General features: G+C 37.7%; 1 protein-coding gene across 1 annotated transcript in view; it reads left to right on the plus strand.

The window, feature by feature from the left end:
- LOC139139490 (uncharacterized) overlaps window positions 1–24,877 on the plus strand; it is a 73,320-nt gene that overhangs the window by 14,563 nt on the left and 33,880 nt on the right. The window contains exons 22-47 of the mRNA XM_070708402.1: window positions 3,668–3,955; window positions 4,657–4,941; window positions 5,406–5,693; window positions 6,030–6,314; window positions 6,574–6,861; window positions 7,198–7,482; window positions 7,947–8,234; window positions 8,571–8,855; window positions 9,101–9,388; window positions 9,755–10,039; window positions 11,313–11,600; window positions 12,109–12,396; window positions 13,334–13,618; window positions 13,881–14,162; window positions 14,635–14,940; window positions 15,525–15,818; window positions 17,156–17,443; window positions 18,298–18,582; window positions 19,021–19,308; window positions 20,168–20,452; window positions 20,892–21,179; window positions 22,032–22,316; window positions 22,630–22,917; window positions 23,133–23,417; window positions 23,851–24,138; window positions 24,355–24,639. Of these exons, the coding sequence (XP_070564503.1) occupies window positions 3,668–3,955; window positions 4,657–4,941; window positions 5,406–5,693; window positions 6,030–6,314; window positions 6,574–6,861; window positions 7,198–7,482; window positions 7,947–8,234; window positions 8,571–8,855; window positions 9,101–9,388; window positions 9,755–10,039; window positions 11,313–11,600; window positions 12,109–12,396; window positions 13,334–13,618; window positions 13,881–14,162; window positions 14,635–14,940; window positions 15,525–15,818; window positions 17,156–17,443; window positions 18,298–18,582; window positions 19,021–19,308; window positions 20,168–20,452; window positions 20,892–21,179; window positions 22,032–22,316; window positions 22,630–22,917; window positions 23,133–23,417; window positions 23,851–24,138; window positions 24,355–24,639 (7,473 nt within the window). The remainder of the gene's footprint in view (window positions 1–3,667; window positions 3,956–4,656; window positions 4,942–5,405; window positions 5,694–6,029; window positions 6,315–6,573; window positions 6,862–7,197; window positions 7,483–7,946; window positions 8,235–8,570; window positions 8,856–9,100; window positions 9,389–9,754; window positions 10,040–11,312; window positions 11,601–12,108; window positions 12,397–13,333; window positions 13,619–13,880; window positions 14,163–14,634; window positions 14,941–15,524; window positions 15,819–17,155; window positions 17,444–18,297; window positions 18,583–19,020; window positions 19,309–20,167; window positions 20,453–20,891; window positions 21,180–22,031; window positions 22,317–22,629; window positions 22,918–23,132; window positions 23,418–23,850; window positions 24,139–24,354; window positions 24,640–24,877) is intronic.

Consider the following 24,877-nt stretch of genomic DNA (forward strand, 5'->3'; position numbering starts at 1 on the left):
TGAACTGGTCAAAATCTCGTGGTATACCTTCGCTGGGTGTGCTTTATTGCTTAAATACATAATAATGTCACAAATCAAGTTTGAACGGTTTCTTATAACTTTGTCCACAAAATTACTACTATTTTCATTTTTCCCAGATGTGCCCGTCGCTGAGAATGTTGAAGTTGTTGATATTACAGCTAATCAGGCAACAGTTACGTGGTCAATCGATGACATCACAGCGCTCGATGTCGTCTTGGTTCAATTCAAACCAAAAGATAGCACCGACGATTGGAAGAACGCATCTTCTTCTTTATTACCCTTCATCTCATCGTTCACCATCATTGATCTCAATGAAAACCGGACTTACTTGGTCAGAGTGCTGTCGATCCATACTGATGGAACGAAAGCGTTTTCTGATGAAGTTATATTCACAACGCAAAGTGGTAAGCATAGTACTATGTACTGCATGTTTATGCACACTGGGGGTTGAGGAAAAACACGTTTTCGAAATGTTGGCGAAAACTAGCATGTTAAGAATTGTTCACCTGCAAGCTGTTGATGTTTGAACAGTAGTGTGACACTCGCAAAAAACAAATGTTTCAGAGTGATTATTTTTTCATAACTCAATGCCATTGAATGCCCATCAAACTGAGTGTCATAACCTTTCTTCTACAGAAATACCTTTGCCGACCGATGTTGAAATCAGCGACATTACAGATGATGGTGCAACGGTTTCATGGACTTACCCGTCAAACTCAGACCTGATTGGTACTGTTGTTGTGCAATACAAGGTGGACACCGACGATGAGTGGCAGAACATTACAGTGGTTCCACCGATCAGTTCAGCAAAACTGAGTGGTTTAGAATCAAGAACAGAATACAATGTCCGCCTGATGGTTGTTGCACAGAATGGTGTCGATGCAAATATTACGCCTGAGTTGATGCTGACAACGCTTACAGGTAATATGTTGGAAATGATAAAAATATCCAACTTGTAACATACACTTATATAAAAGGATGCAATCGATACTTGTTTATTTATTTATTTATTTATTTATTTATTTATTTATTTATTTATTTATGTATTTATTTATTCGTTTATTTATTGCGGAGTCCAACACGGATATGACACTGTTTACCAACATGCTTATCTAAAAAAATTAAAACCTAGGAAGAACTTCACGCAAAGGTCCAAGATCGGGGCTTTTACGAAGGATGCTAATAGTTACTTTACGTTCAAGATTTCCGTACGCTTGCTCAGCACCTTCCTTAATGAGTTTAATCTTAAAATGATATTTTAAACATTTGTAAAACGTGGGCAAGAAATGGTTTAGCACGAATTTTGAACCAGACCACTATATTGTTCAATCATGACATAGTGTAACATACTGTTGAAGCTTGTTTGTTCAAGATGATGTTTGTCCACTCTCCCCAATACGAGATAAAATATTTTAATCAGGAGTTGCAGCGATCTTTGTCCTGTTTTAATCTACATGATTGTACTATTGCATTATAACGAGAAAAATTGATGCTAGCTAGGCCTTTTACTCTTTTTTAGGTGTACCTTTGCCGAGATCAGTCGAAGTCACCGATATAAAATCGACTAAGGCTACGGTGTCATGGCTGATTCCACAAAGCGATGATATCGTAGGATACATTACCGTCAACTATCAGATAAGAGGACAGGAGAAATGGCTTAATGTGAGTGTCACGCCTCCGACTGATTCCGTGGTTTTGGAAGATTTGAGTCCTGATGAAACCTACTTGCTCTACTTAGTTGTGGTCAGTACTAGTGGCGAAGACTCAAGAACAACTCAACCCATTTCCTTCAAAACAACATCAGGTGACTTAGCTTGGATTTTATCAATGAATTTTTTAAATTTTCTTTATTATACGGGCATCTCTATTCGCGTTATATACTTTACTCTTTCCTGTGTATTTAACCAGGACAAATCCAAAATGCACACGTCTCTATCATGAACATTTATGTATTGCATATTTCTCCTAAATACTGCTCCAAGAATTAAGAGTTTAGAGAAATACTGAGTCACGTAGGAATGTCAGAATGCTTTGCCTGTATTGGTTAGTAATGTTTCAGTAGCCATGAACGTTTAAGTGATTTGCTAAAAGTTAGGAGTGTCATTAACAAACACATGATTTACTCTTGGATTTAAGCAGGGGTCACAATTATAGCATGTTGAATAACTGCCTGTAGAGGGAGTGTTATTTAAGGTAGTATGCGCCTCGAATTGAAAGACTTAAACTAAATTTTGCTCAAAATTTTCCTCAGGGAATCTTTCAACTTTTCTCTTTCAAAAATCAGGAATAAAAATCGGGGGTCAACGTGCAAATTTTGGTACTAAAGAATCAAATTACCAAAGATTCTCCGATATTTGAAATTCAAAATGGCCACCAGCTCTGTATTAACTCTATTGAGAATTGAGAAAAGAGTCGTAAAAGTTTGACTTAACTGCACAACAAATTTCATACTTGAAGGTGACAGAGTACCAATGACGTTTTACATTAAGATATTCATACCATTAACATTTCTGTATTAGATAATGTTTTTCAATATTGTTCTGAACGGTGAGCGTTTCAGAAAGAGGAAAACCAAATGGAGAGACAAAGCAAAGTGTTCTCCAAGCAGCAGCTAACAAACTGTCTCTACCCTTGGACCGAAGAGACATTTGGTTATAATTAGGAACTGTAATTTATAAACATGATTTCTTTTTGTGTATAGCCCTACCAACTCCGAGCGATGTGACAGTAGACAGTGTTACGGAAAACAGTGCCAAGATATCGTGGACATCGCCCGAAAAAATTGACCAAATTGGGCAAGTGGTGTTCCAATATCGCAAAGCAGATGGACAGTGGCAAAACGTGTCCCTCACACCCGACACAAACACGTTTGCACTATCAGGGCTGGATCCAGCAAGCTCCTATACATTTCGCTTTGATGTCATAAGTAAAGATGGAAACGATTGGACGCTGACACCTGAATATACATTTACCACCAGAGCAGGTACGAACACTCAATTTCAGGAGATATGACATGAGTAGTGCGTTGAATTTCAAAACCGAACTCGAAATACTATCGAGAAAGTATTTTAACTAAAGGTTTAACAAAATATATGATGTTAAACATGAATTACATGTTCATATTCTTCATAAAGGTCACGGAACGATGTATATGTACCACCTGTTTCACTTCTTTTACGTAAGGCATGATATCATGTATGTTTTTCTATCATATCCATAGAGCGAACGATTCCTAAACCAACATGGCTTTCATTCAAAGGCAGATATTTCTACTTAATTTAATCATCTTTTTCCCACCACTTGTCAACATTCTGTATTTTATACTTCCGTGACAAGAGATTAAGATTCCAATTATGAACGAAAAACTACAGACAGGTAGCTTGTTATGTAAACAGAGATTCAATAAGTACATGGCAACACAATAGGCGTTTAATACCAGCTCTTGAAGAGTGTTCGATATCTGTGTAATCGTTTAAAACAGTTTAACTGGAAGTGGACTCCACATAAAAATTGCATGTTATCAACAAGATTTTGTAAAAAGGTTCGGAAAAAAATATTTTGATATAACTTATTGGAACGATTTTAAACAAAGTAAATATTTTTTTCAAGAAGCGTGCTGTATTACATTCACGTTGTTCTCCACCAGATGTGCCTGTACCTCACGATGTTGAAATTGTTGATATTAGAAGCAATCAGGCAACAGTCATTTGGTTAATTGACAATATCACAGTCCTGGATGGCGTCATGGTTCAATTCAAGCCAAGTGGAAGCATCGGTGATTGGAGAAATGCATCGTCTGTTTTATTACCTTTTACCTCATCGTTCACCATCACTGATCTTGCTGACAACGGAACTTATACAGTCAGGCTTTTGTCCATTCACAAGGATGGCAGGACAAGATTTTCAGAGGAGGTGTCATTCACAACAAGTGAAGGCAAGTGTTGCATCTAGTTTTCCTCTTTTCATGCAGCGGGTCCTGCATTAAGGCATTAAATTTAATGATTCGCTCACATGACAAGTCTCTGTGTTTGTTACAATTTTATGTCAAGTCAAACAGAAATGGACCTCATGAAATAAACATTACGAGAACGACATGGCTTCTGTCGAATATTTATACCAAACTGCGCTGAACGTCAAAGTTTCGGTTTGAGTTGCTGTGAAGTCATTACTGATAGCCGTCGATAGATCATTAAACTATGTTTCCAGTTCATATCAGAAATTATTTCATCGTTTTCATTCCTCCTCTCCGTCAGTAGAAATCAAACACTTATGTTATTGTCGACTGTACTCTATCAAAATTGCTCATGATGCCAGGAATAAATCAAAACCAAAGTCTCAAAATTAATGCGCCTTTGAAGAGGTCGAGTATTTTATCGAATTTGGATTTGCCATTAGAGTCTTAGAGATTTTATATAGTCTGTGAATTTATCATAAAACGATACATAAACAAGAATCGTGTCTTTTCCAAAACTACTTTAACGTTGAATTGCCATCAAACAGAGTCTCATAACGTTCTTTCTGTAGCAGTACCTTTGCCAACCGATGTTCAAATCAGCGACAAGAATCGTGTCTTTTCCAAAACTACTTTAACGTTGAATTGCCATCAAACAGAGTCTCATAACGTTTCTTCTGCAGAAGTACCTTTGCCAACCGATGTTCAAATCAGCGAGATTACAGACGATGGTGCTACTGTTTCATGGACTTACCCGTCAAACTCAGATTTGATAGATACTGTTATTGTACAGTACGAGTCAGACACTGACGATGAGTGGCAGAACATTACAGTGGTTCCACCAATCACTTCAGCAAAACTGAGTGGTTTAGAACCTAGTACAGAATACAATGTCCGCCTTGTGGTCATAGCACCGAATGGAGTCGATACACGTGTTACACCTCAGTTCTCACTGACAACTCTTACAGGTAACAATACTGAAACATATTTCTACAGAACTGGCCGTTGAAAATAATGTATGTATCTATTTTTGGCTCACTTTACATAAATGTGTTCCTTCACGGTATCATCATCTTACCATAAGGAAAATGTTTTTCGCGATTTTGAACACTATATAATTAATATATGCGCTATGCTACCTTGTGTGATTAATAATACATATACAAGTGTTACTAATCATATTTGGACAGTTTCTATCGACTTTCTTCAAAAATCAATACTATTTATGTTATCCGCACACTTTACGTACATGTGTTCCTTCATGGTATCATCATCTTACCATAATGACAATATTTTTCGCGATTTTCAACACTATGTAATTAATATATGCTTAATTGTTTGATTAATAATACATATACAAGTGTCACGAATCATAGTTCGACAGTTTCTATCGACGTTCTCCGAAAATCGATACCTTTTATGTTATCCGCAGACGTGCCCATTGCTGAAAATGTTGAGGTGATTGACGTCACAGCTAATCAGGCAACAGTCACGTGGTCCATCGATGACATCACAGCGCTCAATGTCGTCTTGGTTCAATTCAAACCAAAAGAAAGCATCGACGATTGGAAGAATGCATCTGCTTCTTTATTACCCTTCATCACATCGTTCACCATCACTGATCTCTTACAAAACCGGAATTACTCCGTCAGATTGCTGTCGATCCATAGTGATGGAACGACCACATTTTCTGATGAAGTTGTATTCACGACATCTGAAGGTTAGCATTTTGTTATTGAAGAATTTGAATCGGCAAGGCTGCCTCTTATCCATACAGACGGGCTAATGACATTTTTAAAGCAGGTTCTGTTCACAACGCATGATTGTTAACATTGTTGCATACTTTGTTTTGGTTTCTCCTTGTAGGCTGACGAAATGAATCTCTGCGCAGGAAGGCGAAACTAGTTTATTAAAATGTGTCTTCCTGAAAGCTGTTGATGTATGAGAAGTGACACTTGTTAACACAAATACAATAAGAGTGATTAGCTTTCGTTTTAAAAACCATGTTGGCATTGAGTGTCCACCAAGCAGAGTTTCATAACTTTTTCTTCCGCAGAAATACCTGTGCCATCCGATGTTCAAATCAGCGAGATTACAGACAATGGTGCGACTGTTTCATGGATTTATCCGTCAAACTCAGATTTGATAGATACTGTTATTGTACAGTACAAGTCAGACACTGACGATGAGTGGCAGAACATTACAGTGGTTCCACCGATCACTTCAGCAAAACTGAGTGGTTTAGAACCAAGTACAGAATACAATGTCCGTCTGATGGTCGTAGCACCGAATGGAGTCGAAACACGTGTTACACCTCAGTTCTCAATGACAACTCTGACAGGTAAGAAAACTGAAAAATATTCTACAGACTGGCCTTTTATGTATGTATCTATTTTTTGCACGCTTTAAGTAAATGTGTTCCTTCACGGTATCATCGTCTCGCCATAAGGACAATGGTTGTTTTTTGCGATTTTCAACACCATTTAATTATAATATGCTTATTTTTGTGATTACTAATAAATATACAAGTGTTACTAATCACATTTGGACAATTTCAATACATTTTCTTCGAAAATCAATACTATTTATGTTACCTGCAGATGTGCCCATTGCTGAGAATGTTGATGTGGTTGACGTCACAGCTAATCAGGCAACAGTCACGTGGTCCATCGATGACATCACAGCGCTCGATGTCGTCTTGGTTCAATTCAAACCAAAAGAAAGCATCGACGATTGGAAGAATGCATCTTCTTCTTTATTACCCTTCATCTCATCGTTTACCATCACTGATCTCCTAGAAAACCGGAATTACTCCGTCAGATTGCTGTCGATCCATAGTGATGGAACGACCGCATTTTCTGATGAAGTTGTATTCACGACATCTGAAGGTAAGCATTTTTGTTATTGAATCATTTGAGTTGGCAAAACTGCCTCTTATCCACACAGACGGGCTAATGGCATTCTTAAAGCAGGTTCTGTTCACAACGCATGATTGTTAACATTGTTGCATACTTTGTTTTGGTTTCTCCTTGCAGGCTGAGGAAATGAATCTCTGCGCAGGAAGGCGCAACTACTTTATTAAAATTTGTCTACCTGAAAGCTGTTGATGTATGAGACGTGACACTTGTTAACACAAATACAATGAGAGCGATTTACTTTCATTTTCAAAACCATGTTGACATTGAGTTTCCACCAAGCAGAGTTTCATAACTTTTCTTCTACAGAAGTACCTTTGCCAACCGATGTTCAAATCAGCGAGATTACAGACGATGGTGCTACTGTTTCATGGACTTACCCGTCAAACTCAGATTTGATAGATACTGTTATTGTACAGTACAAGTCAGACACTGACGATGAGTGGCAGAACAATACAGTGGTTCCACCGATCACTTCAGCAAAACTTAGTGGTTTAGAACCAAGAACAGAATACAATGTCCGCCTTGTGGTCGTAGCACTGAATGGAGTCGACACTCGTTTTACACCTCAGTTCTCAATAACAACTCTGACAGGTAAGAAAACTGAAAAATATTTCTACAGACTGGCCTTTTAATATAATGTATGTATCTATTTTTGGCACACTTTACATAAATGTGTTCCTTCACGGTATCATCGTCTTACCATAAGGAAAATGTTTTTTCGCGATTTTGAACACTATATAATTTCTATATGCGCTATGCTAACTTGTGTGATTAATAATACATATACAAGTGTTACTAATCATATTTGGACAGTTTCTATCGACTTTCTTCAAAAATCAATACTATTTATGTTATCCGCACACTTTACGTACATGTGTTCCTTCATGGTATCATCATCTTACCATAATGACAATATTTTTCGCGATTTTCAACACTATGTAATTAATATATGCTTTATTGTTTGATTAATAATACATATACAAGTGTTACGAATCATAGTTCGACAGTTTCTATCTACTTTCTTCAAAAATCTATACCTTTTATGTTATTCGCAGACGTGCCCATTGCTGAAAATGTTGAGGTGGTTGACGTCACAGCTAATCAGGCAACAGTCACGTGGTCCATCGATGACATCACAGCGCTCGATGTCGTCTTGGTTCAATTCAAAACAAAAGAAAGTATCGACGATTGGAAGAACGCATCTGCTTCTTTATTACCCTTCATCACATCATTCACCATCACTGATCTCCTAGAAAACCGGAATTATTCCGTCAGATTACTGTCGATCCATAGTGATGGAACGACCGCATTGTCTGATGAAGTTGTATTCACGACATCTGAAGGTTAGCATTTTGTTATTGAAGAATTTGAATCGGCAAGGCTGCCTCTTATCCATACAGACGGGCTAATGACATTTTTACAGCAGGTTCTGTTCACAACGCATGATTGTTAGCATTGTTGCATACTTTGTTTTGGTTTCTCCTTGTAGGCTGAGGAAATGAATCTCTGCGCAGGAAGGCGCAACTAGTTTATTAAAATTTTGTCTACCTGTAAGCTGTTGTTGTATGAGAAGTGACACTTGTTAACACAAATACAATAAGAGCGATTTACTTTCGTTTTCAAAACCATGTTGTCATTAAGTGTTCACCAAGCAGAGTTTCATAACCTTTCTTTCGCAGAAATACCTGTGCCAACCGATGTTCAAATCAGCGAGATTACAGACGATGGTGCGACTGTTTCATGGACTTACCCGTCAAACTCAGATTTGATAGGTACTGTTATTGTACAGTACAAGTCGGACACCGATGACAAATGGCAGAACATGACAGTAGTTCCACCGATCACTTCAGCAAAACTTAGTGGTTTAGAACCAAGAACAGAATACAATGTCCGCCTTATGGTCGTAGCACCGAATGGAGTCGACACTCGTTTTACACCTCAGTTCTCAATGACAACTGTGACAGGTAACAATATTTCTACAGACTGGCCATTGAAAATAATGTATGTGTCTATATTTTGCACACTTTACGTAAATATGTTCCTTAACGGTATCATCGTCTCACAATAAGGACAAAGTTTTTTTGCGATTTTCAACACTATGTAATTAATATTTGTTTGATTAATAATACATATACAAGTGTTACGAATCATAGTTCGACAGTTTCTATCGACTTTCTTCGAAAATCAATACTATTTATGTTATCTTCAGATGTACCAATTGCTGAGAATGTTAAGGTGGTTGACGTCACAGCTAATCAGGCAACAGTCACGTGGTCCATCGATGACGTCACAGCGCTCGATGTCGTCTTGGTTCAATTCAAACCAAAAGAAAGCATCGACGATTGGAAGAATGCATCTTCTTCTTTATTACCCTTCATCTCATCGTTTACCATCACTGATCTCCTAGAAAACCGGAATTACTCCGTCAGATTACTGTCGATCCATAGTGATGGAACGACCGCATTTTCTGATGAAGTTGTATTCACGACATCTGAAGGTTAGCATTTTGTTATTGAAGAATTTGAATCGGCAAGGCTGCCTCTTATCCATACAGACGGGCTAATGACATTTTTACAGCAGGTTCTGTTCACAACGCATGATTGTTAGCATTGTTGCATACTTTGTTTTGGTTTCTCCTTGTAGGCTGAGGAAATGAATCTTTGCGCAGGAAGGTGAAACTGAATCTTTGCGCAGGAAGGTGAAACTAGTTTATTTAAATTTGTCTACCTGAAAGCTGTTGATGTATGACAAGTGACACTTGTTAACACAAATACAATAAGAGTGATTGGCTTTCGTTTTTAAAACCATGTTGTCATTAATTAATTGTTCACCAAGTAGAGTTTCATAACTTTTTATTCCGCAGAAATACCTGTGCCCACCGATGTTCAAATCAGCGAGATTACAGACAATGGTGCGACTGTTTCATGGACTTACCCGTCAAACTCAGACCCGATAGGTACTGTTATTGTACAGTACAAGTCGGACACCGATGACAAATGGCAGAACATGACAGTAGTTCCACCGATCACTTCAGCAAAACTTGGTGGTTTAGAACCAAGTACAGAATACAATGTGCGCGTGATGGTTGTTGCAAAGAATGGAATTGATACTGGTATTACGCCTGAGGTTACGTTGACAACTTTGACAGGTAAGGTGTTGAACAATGTGTAGTATAACCAAGTTGAGAGAAACAACTGTCTTACATCGTGTAAGAAACACAATGGATACTAACGTATATCTGAAATCTAAATGACATCTCTAACAGGTATAATGTTGGCCCATTATATCCTAATCCTTTATGTATTATTATAATACTTAAGAAAATGGTCTTCTCGTCTGCTGATTACGCCATCAATGGTACTCCTTTTCAATGCGTCTCTGTTGTCAAAGACCTGGGCATTTATCTCATTTCCACTTCCAGCCTTAATTAGGCTTTTCACAATAATGACATCGTTTCCAAGCCTTCAAATCTCTTGGTTTTATTAGGCGTCTTTGCCAGCCATTCAATGACCTATCAGCAATTGTCTCTCTATATTTGATAATGTTAAGATTTATTGCTCTGTTGTGTGGTCACCGCACCGCCTATCAAATTAGGTTTGTTAAGTTCATCTGTCGCAAACTCAATGTTCACTGCAGCAAGTCATTATGATTGACCCATTATTTGAAATCAAATCTCTTTTCATGACCCTAGTAGAAATTTACGCAAGAAAGCTCTTTTTAAACCTGTTGACTGCATTAAATTGTTCAGATGCATGTCTGCTATGATTGAATCGAATGTATTTCTACGCTGTATAGTTTTAGAACTATTTTATCCAGTAATTTAGTAGTAGTGTTTCTGGATTCTGTGTATTTCTTAATTTTTATTTATTTTTTCTGGTTGTCTTGTATATTTGTCTTGTGATATTTTTTTTCGTTTTTGGTTTCTCAGATCATAGTGGGTTCGCCCGTCGATCTTTGTATTAAATAATTTAAATAAAATGCTGTTTTTCTTATTCATACCGAGAGCAATACCTCACGATGTTCCCCTCCATTGATCAATCAAAATTCAAACATCAGATCCCACTCCCACTCCACCATTTAGATATTTTAACGGGCACACAAAATGGTATAACTTCCTCTTCCGCTGATAACAAATACTTACCTACGTACAAAATTACCACCTTGTTATATATGGGAGAAAAAAACCCCTACTTTTCACAAAATGTTTGCCAGCTGAAATTGCTAATTAAAGCAATCATTGCCACCTACAATATCATCAAAAAACGCCTTGTCCATTCTACCATTTCTCCTGAACGTTCCATTGAAATTCACATTCAATGCGATGTTCAGCACAAGTTAATGTTTAAGGCGAATGTCATCAGACAGGATAAATTGTATTCACTTATAAAAACATTTCTATCGGTATATTTCTTATCCCTCAGATGTGCCCGTTGCTGAAAATCTGAAGGTTGTTAACGTCACTGCCAATAAGGCAACGGTCACCTGGTCCATCGATGACATCACAGTTCTAAATGGCATCGTGGTACAGTTCAAGCTGAGAGATACAGCCGATGACTGGAGCAACGCATCATCCCTTTTATCACCTTCTGTCTCATCGTTCACAATCACCGATCTCATCGAAAACAGGACTTATTCTGCAAGAGTGCTGTCTATTCACACTGATGAAACTACAGCATTTTCTGATGAAGTTTTATTCACATCAACTGAAAGTGAGCGTTTTACTTTTTCATGCATTCTAAGGACGGGGTCGGTGGAAATCAAGGGAGTTGACTTTTACGTAACTGGTTTTTTTTGTGTGTTTTTTTGTGTTTTTTTTTATTGTTGTTTTTTTTGTTTTCCGGGGGGGTTTCCAACTTTACAATCAATGATTGGAAGTGGGGGTCAAATTTTACAAAGGTTTGTAAGGAGTATGGAAAAAAATTGAGTGTCTTCCAAGAGTGCTGTCTATTCAAACTGCTGAAACTATAGCATTTTCTTATGAAGTTGTATTCACACCAGCGAAGGTGAGCCTTTTAATTTTTTCACGCCTTCTATAGTCATGATGAATAATATCCAAATACTATGATTTGTTCAGTTTTTTTATTCATTAATTTACACATAATTTCGCATTTTTAGATAGCTCCGTTGAGAGCCTAAAAAGTCCTAAGCGACAAAATGCGTTTGTAGGATACATTATTATTTAGTTTCTTTGCCAAATGTGCATCTTTTGTTATACAGGTGTCCCGTTGCCAATCGACGTTGAAATCAGCGAGATAAGAGACGATAGCGCAACAGTTTCCTGGACGTACCCCTCCAACTCAGACCTGATAGGTAGTGTTATTGTTCAGTACAAGACGGGCACTGATGATAAATGGCAGAACATGACAGTGGTTCCACCCATCACTTCAGTAAAACTTTCTGATTTGGAAGCAAGTACAGAATACAATGTCCGAGTAATGGTCGTGGCACCGAATGGAGCCGACACTAGTATTACCCCTCAGTTCGCACTGACAACGCTTACAAAAGGTAATATTTTTTGAGATTTAATAAGATAGCTGTTTGTTTAAAAATTATTGTACTTATATTTGAAGTTAGTTATATGTAATGAAGAAACATCGCAAAATGACCCCTCAGAAGGATCTCGCCAAAATTGATTTCAATTTTTCAAATGCAATGTTCCATTTTCCGGCTTTCTTATATACGAGACAAACAACACTCGATTCTCTTCACAAAAGGCTTGATGGATGCAATTACTTGCTGTAGCAATGGTTGTCACATACTCTATAATCAACAATCGACTTCAGCAGTTCACCGCTTCCCACCACGTGCTTTTGAAATGCATTATGACAACAGATGCAATATTTAGCACAAGTTAATATTTAAGGCGAACGTCATTGTCTAGTATAAGGCAGACAATGACGATGTGTGGCAGAACGTAACAGTAGCTCTACAAGTCACTTCAGCAACACTCACTGGTTTATAGCCGAGTAAAGGATGTAGTTTCCCGGTGACGGTTGAAGCAGCGAATGGGGTGGATCATTGCATATCATCTACCAAATTTGATTTTCCCACACAATCTTATACATTGCAAGTCACAGTGTCGCTAAAGAGTATAGAACAAAATCTGGTACAGTAAATTTAATTAGTTCCACTTCCCACTATCTTGTCCAGTATTGAAACTTTTGATGAATGTTATACACACGAGTTACAAAAATGATGATGATATGCGTGCTTTCATAGAATTTAATCTCGAAGGCGTCTCTAATTGGCAGAACGCCAAAGTAACAATAACGAACACTTCTTCACAAAAACACAGTAAAGTTATTCGAACTTGAACGAGATTTTCAACACTGTATAAAATTTGGCAACAAGACTCAGAATGTTATGACGGATAGAGGTAAAGGGTGTTCTGCATATATTAATGGAATTGTTTACTTTATCTTCCCTTGTCCAATATGTCCAGCATTGCCAAGTGCTACCAATATTCTTGTGGAAGAAATTTCTGTGACGTCAACAAAGATTACGTGGGAGTTATCGGACACTGAAAGTCGTGTGCAGAGCATCGTTGTACAGTATAAACTTGAGCAAGACGGTGCAACGTGGAACAATGGATCGGTACTACCTTACACTGCTCGAAATGTCGCCCTCTACATGCTAACACCAAACTCTACTTACATGGTCAGAATTTTGGTGCAGGGTAACGACGGTACCTCGTCGGAGAGTGAAATCGTAACATTCCAAACACCAGGTATTGCTGTCAATTATTTGTGAATATTTTGTATACGTTTTCAATGAGATAAATATAGGCTTGTATTCTGCAGCCCTTGCAAGATTGCGAAGGGGAAAAACTCTTTAGTATTTCACGATTCACGTTCTTTTCGACAAGAAAAAAATCAGTGATTGAGATTGTTACATTTATATATTCACAAGAGAACTTCACAAGTTGATTAGTTCATTTGGTACCACGTAAGTAAAAACTAATGCCCCGTAAAATTGTCTCGATTGCACAGCTGTACCGATGCCAAAAGGCATTGAAGTTAAAACTCGACCTTTCAGTGCCACCTTATCGTGGACGTTTGAGTCAGATGACAGTAACGTCGGGGCGATAGTTTATTACAAAGAAAGTGAATCTACTGGCGACTGGATAAAATCCTCCTACGTGGCAGCTCCTGACGGCAGTTTCGTCATAGAAAATCTCTCGCCTGATACTGACTACGTCTACAAGCTTGCAGTGGTAGCTGGAACTGCTGGAATTTATCACGAAACGGAGGAGGCAACATTTACCACAGAAGGTAGGTTTCCAATCGCAAAAAATACCCCAATAGGTCATGGAGTTAATTTCATCATGACTTGTATCTTCACAATAATAATAGCCCAGGGACGTCCAAAAGCCAATATAGTACATCCGGGACCTTGTCCAAAAGTATCATCAAAGCCAGCGACGTTCAAGAGGAATTTCACTGGGTTACTATAGGACTTTGTCACCCAAAATTCATATAAAGTATTTTGGTAAACGTTGCACCACATTGTGACTGCTATAATAACCTCGGGGTATTATTTTTGACATCAGTTTAAAAGTAACAAGTTGCTCATCGTCCCCATTGATCGTCGTATTTAGCCTTTACAAGGATAGGGGAAAGATAGCTGCACAAATTTATCAATAATAACACGTGACAGTATTATAGATATTACTGATATATTTTGATTTTTTTTATTCATAATAATATAAGATGTGTTGGTTTATTCTGGTCTTTCTTTTCTCAGAAATGCTTCTTCCGCGTAACGTAACCATGGTGAACGTAACACAAGACTCAGCTGAGGTCACGTGGATACTGGATGCAGATTCTAACGTTGGATCACTAGTCGTGCAGCATCGGGAAGACAGGGAACGTGTGGCCAGGGATATCGTCGAGGTCGCGTGGTTAAATTCAACTGTCTTGAGTCCCTCAATCACGTCGTACAAGCTTGTCAACCTGACGGCAGAGACGAACTATGTCGTTCGTCATTATGTGGTTACCCGGGGTGGAACTTTCGAGGCAGTAACTGAACCAACGTCCTTATCAACCTCTGGTAACCTTCTCATTTTAATGTGTTTTTTAATCATCATATCTACATTAGAAGGAAGCCTTGATGCTGAATAGTCTTACAAAACAAGTTCTACTGTTTGAGAAGTGGGAATGGCTAGCAATACGGTGCAGACATTGTCCCTATTTTCTCACCCAGTTGTCCGATTTTCCTTTCCTGTTTATTGAATATGTTGTATTGGCTAAACATAAGCTATTCTGAGTTGTCAAGCAATGTTTTAGGAATCTCGATTTGCTGTCGGTCCGATTTGCTTTGTTTTCTTCCGTTCTCTTAGTGATATTCCCATAATGTCCCCTGTGAATGGAATTTTTATAAGTTGTTGTTTAGTTATATACATATCCTGCGCGTTTGAAAATTTATATCTACCCGCTATGCAAATGAGATGTCATTATTAAGCACACGTGCCACTGGCGATAGTGCAGCAGCTAATAATGAGAGCAAGGGAAGTAATTATGATTAAGTTTATAAATGCATCAGAATGTGAGAGAATCCTACATTGATAATGATAACCCTGTTTATTATTACACATATCAAAAGATAACATCGATATGTTTTTTATTTTGTTTAAGCTCCTCCGCCTCTGCCACTGCCGAGCGTAATCGAAGTCTCGGACGTAGGGCCCGGGGGTTCTACAATCGAATGGTCTATGCCAGACACGACTGGTGTGAAGTCTGTTGTCGTACAATACCGACCCACTGACTCAGGGGATGACGATTGGGTCGATGCTGCCGTTCTGCCCCCGTCCAGTGGGACGTATGTTTTGACTGGCTTGTCATCCGGAACAGACTACGAGATCAGACTACAAGTAACTGGCGAGGATGGAAGAACCGTGGAAAGTACGCCACAGGAATTTCAGACAGAAAGTAAGTAGACCAAGAACAAAAACAAAAAAAACAATCGAACATCAGCTGCATGTAACTGAAGAAACATCGCAAAATGACCCCTCAGAAGATTCTCACCAAAATGGATTTTTTTTTCGAAATGTAATTCTATTTTCCCACTGTCCTATATACGAGAGAAAGAACACTTGATTCCTTTCACAGAGCTCGTTGGCTGCAATCACTTGCTGTAGCATTCAATTCAATTCAATTCAATTCAATTCAATTCAATTCAATTCAATTCAATTCAATTCAATTACTCTCTTCAAATACATGTATAAAACTTGCCTTCGGGCTCATCATATACAGCTTAAGGTAGTGCAAATGACAATAGCATTTTATAAAGGGACGCAATTATAACAGTAAAATGGTTTAAAAACACACATAAAGTTGCGACATAGATACGCAAATTTAAACACTTAAAAAACAGAGACAATTGAAACGACTGGAAGTTTAAAACAATTACATCGAGTTTGAGTTTACAATTCAAAATGCTGATGGAAGAAATGACTTTTTGAAGAGGTTTTTCTTTGCACGAGGAACCCGATAACGTCTCCAAGACAGGAGCTTCTGGAAGTAACCATGAAGAGGGTGATTAACAATGTTGTGCGCTTTGCTTTTCACTACCAGATGGTAACGGTTTGCAAAGGAATTTTCACGACAACCTATATTTTTTCTGCCATCCTCACAATACGAGAAAGCTTACCTATGTTTTTGACAGTCAAATTACAATACCAAAAATGATATTATAGGTAAAAAAACTCTCAATGAGGGATTTATACACTATTTGTAAGAAATTTTGACTCACATTGAACGATTTGAGTTTCCTGACAAGGTGAAATCTTTGTTCGGACCTTTTCGCCATATAGTCAGTATGTTCATCGAATGTGAGTTTTTCACCTAGAAATGAACCTAGGTATTTGAAACATAAATCGATAATAGACCAAAAAAAGGAGGGACGTGCAAATGCGGCAAAGATGAAAGGGATTAATCTTTTCTTTAGTGCGCTGTTGCTTGTAATCTTGGTCGTCCACAGACCTAAATAATAGGGTCTGTACTTCAACAGATATGTCACAGATAGTAATATCCGGACAAACTTTACGATCAATTACAAGCTCTTTTATAATGGGTTCGCTTGTCACATACGCTATAATCAACAATCGACTCCGGCAGTTCAACGCTTCACCACCACGTTCTTTTGAAATTCATTATGAAAGCAGATGCAATGTTTAGCACAAGTTAATATTTAAGGCGAACGTCATCATACATGATAAATTGTATTCACATATAAAACCATTGCTATGGTATTTCTTATCCCTCAGATGTGCCCGTTGCTGAAAATCTGAAGGTTCTTAACGTCACTGCCAATAAGGCAACGGTCACCTGGTCCATCGAGGACATCACAGTTCTAAATGGCATCGTGGTACAGTTCAAGCTGAGAGATACAACCGATGACTGGAGCAACGCATCATCTCTTTTATCACCTTCTGTCTCATCGTTCACAATCACCGATCTCATCGAAAACAGGACTTACTCTGCAAGAGTGCTGTCTATTCACACTGATGAAACTACAGCATTTTCTGATGAAGTTGTCTTCACATCAACCGAAGGTGAGCCTTTTACATTTTTCATGCTTTGTATGGTGGTGATGAATGTTATTCAAATAGGATAGTTTGTTCCGTTTTTCAGTTTGTTAACCATATATTTATTTATTTATTAGCCGTGTTCACAATAATGACATTGGCTCAGAAAGAAAGAGAGAAGGGGAAGAAAATGTACAACACTGAAAAGTTTTCAGATTCACTTCATTCAAATTAGCTCAGAAGTGATTAAACTTTCTGTCTGAAAATCTGTAACAATTCATTCATGTATTTTGCAACAACATGAACAATGCAACTGTCAGTACATGACAAAAAGTACTTAAAAAGAGAATCATTGTCAAAGCATTTTAGCTGGTTCTGAATGTTAAAAATAATTTCTAAGTAAATTGTTCGTACAGTTTGTGCTGGTTTACTTGGACATAATAAAATACAATGGATTTCATCACCAACACCAGAATGACAAAGGGTACAAAGTCTAAGATGTCTTGGAATGTTTTTAAAACGACCAATTTCTACTGCAAAAGTATGGTCAGAAATTCTTGCCTTTGTCAAAGCAATTCTGTGAAATGGAGACTTAACAAGTGATAGATAATTTTCACATTTAAACATGTTTTTAATACTACAGTATACATTTAATTTGTTATTTTTTGACAAGGCATTTTTCCAGGCTTCCTTAAATTTAGACTTTAAAGACTTTTTCACAATTTACAATTCACAATTTCACAATTTGTTAATTTACAAATAGTTATACATTTTTCAGTAGCGCCTATTACAACTCTAAAAAGTCAGAGGCGACATACTGCATTTGCAGATCCTATTATCAGTGAGTTTCTTCTGCAAAATGTACATCTTCTCTTCTGCAGGTGTCCCGTTGCCACTCGACGTTGAAATCAGCGAGATAACGGACGATAGCGCAACAGTTTCCTGGACGTACCCCTCCAACTCAGACCTGATAGGTAGTGTTATTGTTCAGTACAAGACGGGCACTGATGACAAATGGCAGAACATGACAGTGGTTCCACCCATCACTTCAGTAAAACTTTCTGATTTGGAAGCAAGTACACAATACAATGTCCGCGTAATGGTCGTGGCACCGAATGGAGCCGACACAAGTATTACACCTCAGTTCTCACTGACAACGCTTACAGGTAATATTTTGGATATATTATAATAGAGCTTTTTCATTGAAAATTATTGTACTCATCTTTGAAGTAAGTAATATGTTACTGAAGAAACATCACAAAATGACGGATCAGAAAAATTTAAATGAAATTCATTTCAAATTTCCAAATGCAATGTTCCATTTTCCCACTTTCTTATATTCGAGACAGTGAACACTCGATTCTCTTTATAAAGGGCATGATGGCTGCAATTACTTGCTGTAGCAACATGTATCACATACGCTATTATCAACTATCGACTCCTGGACCAGCAGTTTACCGCTTCCCAAACGTTGTTTTGAAATTAATTACGACAACATATGCAGTTTTCAGCGCAAGTTAATATTTAGGGCGATCGTCTTCAGACACGATAAATTGTATTCGCATATAAAAAACATTGCTATGGGTATATGTCTTACCCCCTAGATGTGCCCGTTGCTGAAAATCTGAAGGTTCTTAACGTCACTGCCAATAAGGCAACGGTCACCTGGTCCATCGAGGACATCACAGTTCTAAATGGCATCGTGGTACAGTTCAAGCTGAGAGATACAACCGATGACTGGAGCAACGCATCATCTCTTTTATCACCTTCTGTCTCATCGTTCACAATCACCGATCTCATCGAAAACAGGACTTACTCTGCAAGAGTGTTGTCTATTCACACTGATGAAACTACAGCATTTTCTGATGAAGTTGTCTTCACATCAACCGAAGGTGAGCCTTTTACATTTTTCATGCTTTGTATGGTGGTGATGAATGTTATTCAAATAGGATAGTTTGTTCCGTTTTTCAGTTTGTTAACCATATATTTATTTATTTATTAGCCGTGTTCACAATAATGACATTGGCTCAGAAAGAAAGAGAGAAGGGGAAGAAAATGTACAACACTGAAAAGTTTTCAGATTCACTTCATTCAAATTAGCTCAGAAGTGATTAAACTTTCTGTCTGAAAATCTGTAACAATTCATTCAGTATTTTGCAACAACATGAACAATGCAACTGTCAGTACATGACAAAAAGTACTTAAAAGAGAATCATTGTCAAAGCATTTTAGCTGGTTCTGAATGTTAAAAATGTTAAAAATAATTTCTAAGTAAATTGTTCGTACAGTTTGTGCTGGTTTACTTGGACATAATAAAATACAATGGATTTCATCACCAACACCAGAATGACAAAGGGTACAAAGTCTAAGATGTCTTGGAATGTTTTTAAAACGACCAATTACTACTGCAAAAGTATGGTCAGAAATTCTTGCCTTTGTCAAAGCAATTCTGTGAAATGGAGACTTAACAAGTGATAGATAATTTTCACATTTAAACATGTTTTTAATACTACAGTATACATTTAATTTGTTATTTTTGACAAGGCATTTTTCCAGGCTTCCTTAAATTTAGACTTTAAAGACTTTTTCACAATTTACAATTCACAATTTCACAATTTGTTAATTTACAAATAGTTATACATTTTTCAGTAGCGCCTATTACAACTCTAAAAAGTCAGAGGCGACATACTGCATTTGCAGATCCTATTATCAGTGAGTTCTTCTGCAAAATGTACATCTTCTCTTCTGCAGGTGTCCCGTTGCCACTCGACGTTGAAATCAGCGAGATAACGGACGATAGCGCAACAGTTTCCTGGACGTACCCCTCCAACTCAGACCTGATAGGTAGTGTTATTGTTCAGTACAAGACGGGCACTGATGACAAATGGCAGAACATGACAGTGGTTCCACCCATCACTTCAGTAAAACTTTCTGATTTGGAAGCAAGTACAGAATACAATGTCCGCGTAATGGTCGTGGCACCGAATGGAGCCGACACAAGTATTACACCTCAGTTCTCACTGACAACGCTTACAGGTAATATTTTGGGATATATTATAATAGAGCTTTTTCATTGAAAATTATTGTACTCATCTTTGAAGTAAGTAATATGTTACTGAAGAAACATCACAAAATGACGGATCAGAAAAATTTAAATGAAATTCATTTCAAATTTCCAAATGCAATGTTCCATTTTCCCACTTTCTTATATTCGAGACAGTGAACACTCGATTCTCTTTATAAAGGGCATGATGGCTGCAATTACTTGCTGTAGCAACATGTATCACATACGCTATTATCAACTATCGACTCCTGGACCAGCAGTTTACCGCTTCCCAAACGTTGTTTTGAAATTAATTACGACAACATATGCAGTTTTCAGCGCAAGTTAATATTTAGGGCGATCGTCTTCAGACACGATAAATTGTATTCGCATATAAAAAACATTGCTATGGGTATATGTCTTACCCCCTAGATGTGCCCGTTGCTGAAAATCTGAAGGTTCTTAACGTCACTGCCAATAAGGCAACGGTCACCTGGTCCATCGAGGACATCACAGTTCTAAATGGCATCGTGGTACAGTTCAAGCTGAGAGATACAACCGATGACTGGAGCAACGCATCATCTCTTTTATCACCTTCTGTCTCATCGTTCACAATCACCGATCTCATCGAAAACAGGACTTACTCTGCAAGAGTGTTGTCTATTCACACTGATGAAACTACAGCATTTTCTGATGAAGTTGTCTTCACATCAACCGAAGGTGAGCCTTTTACATTTTTCATGCTTTGTATGGTGGTGATGAATGTTATTCAAATAGGATAGTTTGTTCCGTTTTTCAGTTTGTTAACCATATATTTATTTATTTATTAGCCGTGTTCACAATAATGACATTGGCTCAGAAAGAAAGAGAGAAGGGGAAGAAAATGTACAACACTGAAAAGTTTTCAGATTCACTTCATTCAAATTAGCTCAGAAGTGATTAAACTTTCTGTCTGAAAATCTGTAACAATTCATTCAGTATTTTGCAACAACATGAACAATGCAACTGTCAGTACATGACAAAAAGTACTTAAAAAGAGAATCATTGTCAAAGCATTTTAGCTGGTTCTGAATGTTAAAAATAATTTCTAAGTAAATTGTTCGTACAGTTTGTGCTGGTTTACTTGGACATAATAAAATACAATGGATTTCATCACCAACACCAGAATGACAAAGGGTACAAAGTCTAAGATGTCTTGGAATGTTTTTAAAACGACCAATTACTACTGCAAAGTATGGTCAGAAATTCTTGCCTTTGTCAAAGCAATTCTGTGAAATGGAGACTTAACAAGTGATAGATAATTTTCACATTTAAACATGTTTTTAATACTACAGTATACATTTAATTTGTTATTTTTTGACAAGGCATTTTTCCAGGCTTCCTTAAATTTAGACTTTAAAGACTTTTTCACAATTTACAATTCACAATTTCACAATTTGTTAATTTACAAATAGTTATACATTTTTCAGTAGCGCCTATTACAACTCTAAAAAGTCAGAGGTGACATACTGCATTTGCAGATCCTATTATCAGTGAGTTTCTTCTGCAAAATGTACATCTTTTCTTCTGCAGGTGTACCGTTGCCACTCGACGTTGAAATCAGCGATATTACAGACGATAGCGCAACAGTTTCCTGGACCTACCCCTCCAACTCAGACTTGATAGGTAGTGTTATTGTTCAGTACAAGACGGGCACTGATGACAAATGGCAGAACATGACAGTGGTTCCACCCATCACTTCAGTAAAACTTTCCGATTTGGAAGCAAGTACCGAATACAATATCCGCGTAATGGCCGTAGCACCAAATGGAGCTGACACAAGTATTACACCTCAGTTCGCACTGACAACCCTTACAGGTAATATTTTGGGAGATATCATAAGAGAGGTTTTTGATAAAATATTATTGTACTCATCTTTGATGTGAGTTATATGTATTAACTGAAAAACATCGCAAAATGACCCCTAAGAAGAATTTCACCAAAATTCATTTCAAATTGTCAATAATCGACTCTACCAGTTACCGCTTCCCCACCACGTAGTTTTTTGAAATTTATATGAAAACAGATGCATTACTCAGCACAAGGTAGTATTAAAGGCGAACGTAATCAGACACGATACATTCTATTCACCTATAAAAACATTGCTATGAGTATATGTCTTACCCCTCAGATGTGCCCGTTGCTGAAAATCTTAAGGTTGTTAACGTCACTGCCAATAAGGCAACGGTCACCTGGTCCATCGAGGACATCACAGTTCTAAATGGCATCGTGGTACAGTTCAAGCTGAGAGATACAGCCGATGACTGGAGCAACGCATCATCTCTTTTATCACCTTCTGTCTCATCGTTCACAATAACCGATCTCATCGAAAACAGGACTTACTCTGCAAGAGTGCTGTCTATTCACACTGATGAAACTACAGCATTTTCTGATGAAGTTGTCTTCACATCAACCGAAGGTGAGCCTTTTACTTATTCATACTTTTTATGCATGGCCATGATGAATAATATTGAAATATGTTTTGCTCACTTTTGAAATTGGTTAATTTACGAATACTTGTGCATTTTTGATAGCTGTTTTTACAACATAAAAAGACATAGGCCATAAAATGCATTTGGAGATCCTATTATCAGTGAGTTTCTTTTTACGAAATGTGCATTTTCTCTTCTGCAGGTGTACCGTTGCCACTCGACGTTGAAATCAGCGAGATTACAGACGATAGCGCAACAGTTTCCTGGACGTACCCCTCCAACTCAGACCTGATAGGTAGTGTTATTGTTCAGTACAAGACGGGCACTGATGACAAATGGCAGAACATGACAGTGGTTCCACCCATCACTTCAGTAAAACTTTCTGATTTGGAAGCAAGTACAGAATACAATGTTCGCGTAATGGTCGTGGCACCGAATGGAGCCGACACAAGTATTACACCTCAGTTCTCACTAACAACGCTTACAGGTAATATTTTGGGAGATATGATAATAGAGCTTTTTCATTGAAAATTATTGTAATCATCTTTGATGTGAGTTATATGTTATGAAGAAACATCCCGGAGTGACCCCTTAGAAGATTCTCACCAAAATTCGTTTCAATTTTTCAAATGCAATGTTCCATTTTCCCACTTTCTTATATACAAGACAAAGAACACTAGATTCTCTTCACAAAGGGCATTTTGGCTGCAATTGAGTGCTGTAGCAACCGTTGTCACATACACTATGATCAACAATCGATTCAACCAATTTACAGCTACCCCACCACGTTGTTTTGAAATTCGTTATGACAACAGGTGCAAAATTCAGCACAAGTAAATATTTAAGGCGAACGTCATCAGACACGATATATTGCATTCACATACAAAAACATTACTATGGATATTATTCTTGTCCCTCAGATGTGCCCGTTGCTGGAAATCTGAAGGTTGTTAACGTCACTGCCAATAAGGCAACGGTCAACTGGTCCATCGATGACATCACAGTTCTAAATGGCATCGTGGTACAGTTCAAGCTGAGAGATACAGCCGATGACTGGAGCAACGCATCATCTCTTTTATCACCTTCTGTCTCATCGTTCACAATAACCGATCTCATCGAAAACAGGACTTACTCTGCAAGAGTGTTGTCTATTCACACTGATGAAACTACAGCATTTTCTGATGAAGTTGTATTTACATCAACCGAAGGTGAGCCTTTTACATTTTTCATGCTTTCTATGGTGGTGATGAATGTTATTCAAATAGGATGGTGTGTTCCGTTTTTCAGTTTGTTAATTTACAAATAGTTATACATTTTTCAGTAGCGCCTATTACAACTCTAAAAAGTCAGAGGCGACAAACTGCATTTGGAGATCCTATTATCAGTGAGTTTCTTCTGCAAAATGTGCATCTTCTCTTCTGCAGGTGTCCCGTTGCCACTCGACGTTGAAATCAGCGAGATTACAGACGATAGCGCAACAGTTTCCTGGACGTACCCCTCCAACTCAGACCTGATAGGTAGTGTTATTGTTCAGTACAAGACGGGCACTGATGACAAATGGCAGAACATGACAGTGGTTCCACCCATCACTTCAGTAAAACTTTCTGATTTGGAAGCAAGTACACAATACAATGTCCGCGTAATGGTCGTGGCACCGAATGGAGCCGACACAAGTATTACACCTCAGTTCTCACTGACAACGCTTACAGGTAATATTTTGGGAGATATCATAACAGAGTTTTTTCATTAAAAATTATTGTACTCATCTTTGATGTGAGTTATATGTAATGAAGAAACATCCCGGAGTGACCCCTTAGGAGATTCTCACACAAATTCGTTTCAATTTTTCAAATGCAATGTTCCATTTTCCCACTTTCTTATATACAAGACAAAGAAAACTAGATTCTCTTTATAAAAAGGGCTTGTTGGCTACAATTACTTGCTCTA

This window comes from Ptychodera flava, chromosome 8 (genome assembly GCF_041260155.1).
Source record: "Ptychodera flava strain L36383 chromosome 8, AS_Pfla_20210202, whole genome shotgun sequence".
Classification (NCBI taxonomy): Eukaryota; Metazoa; Hemichordata; class Enteropneusta; family Ptychoderidae; genus Ptychodera; species Ptychodera flava.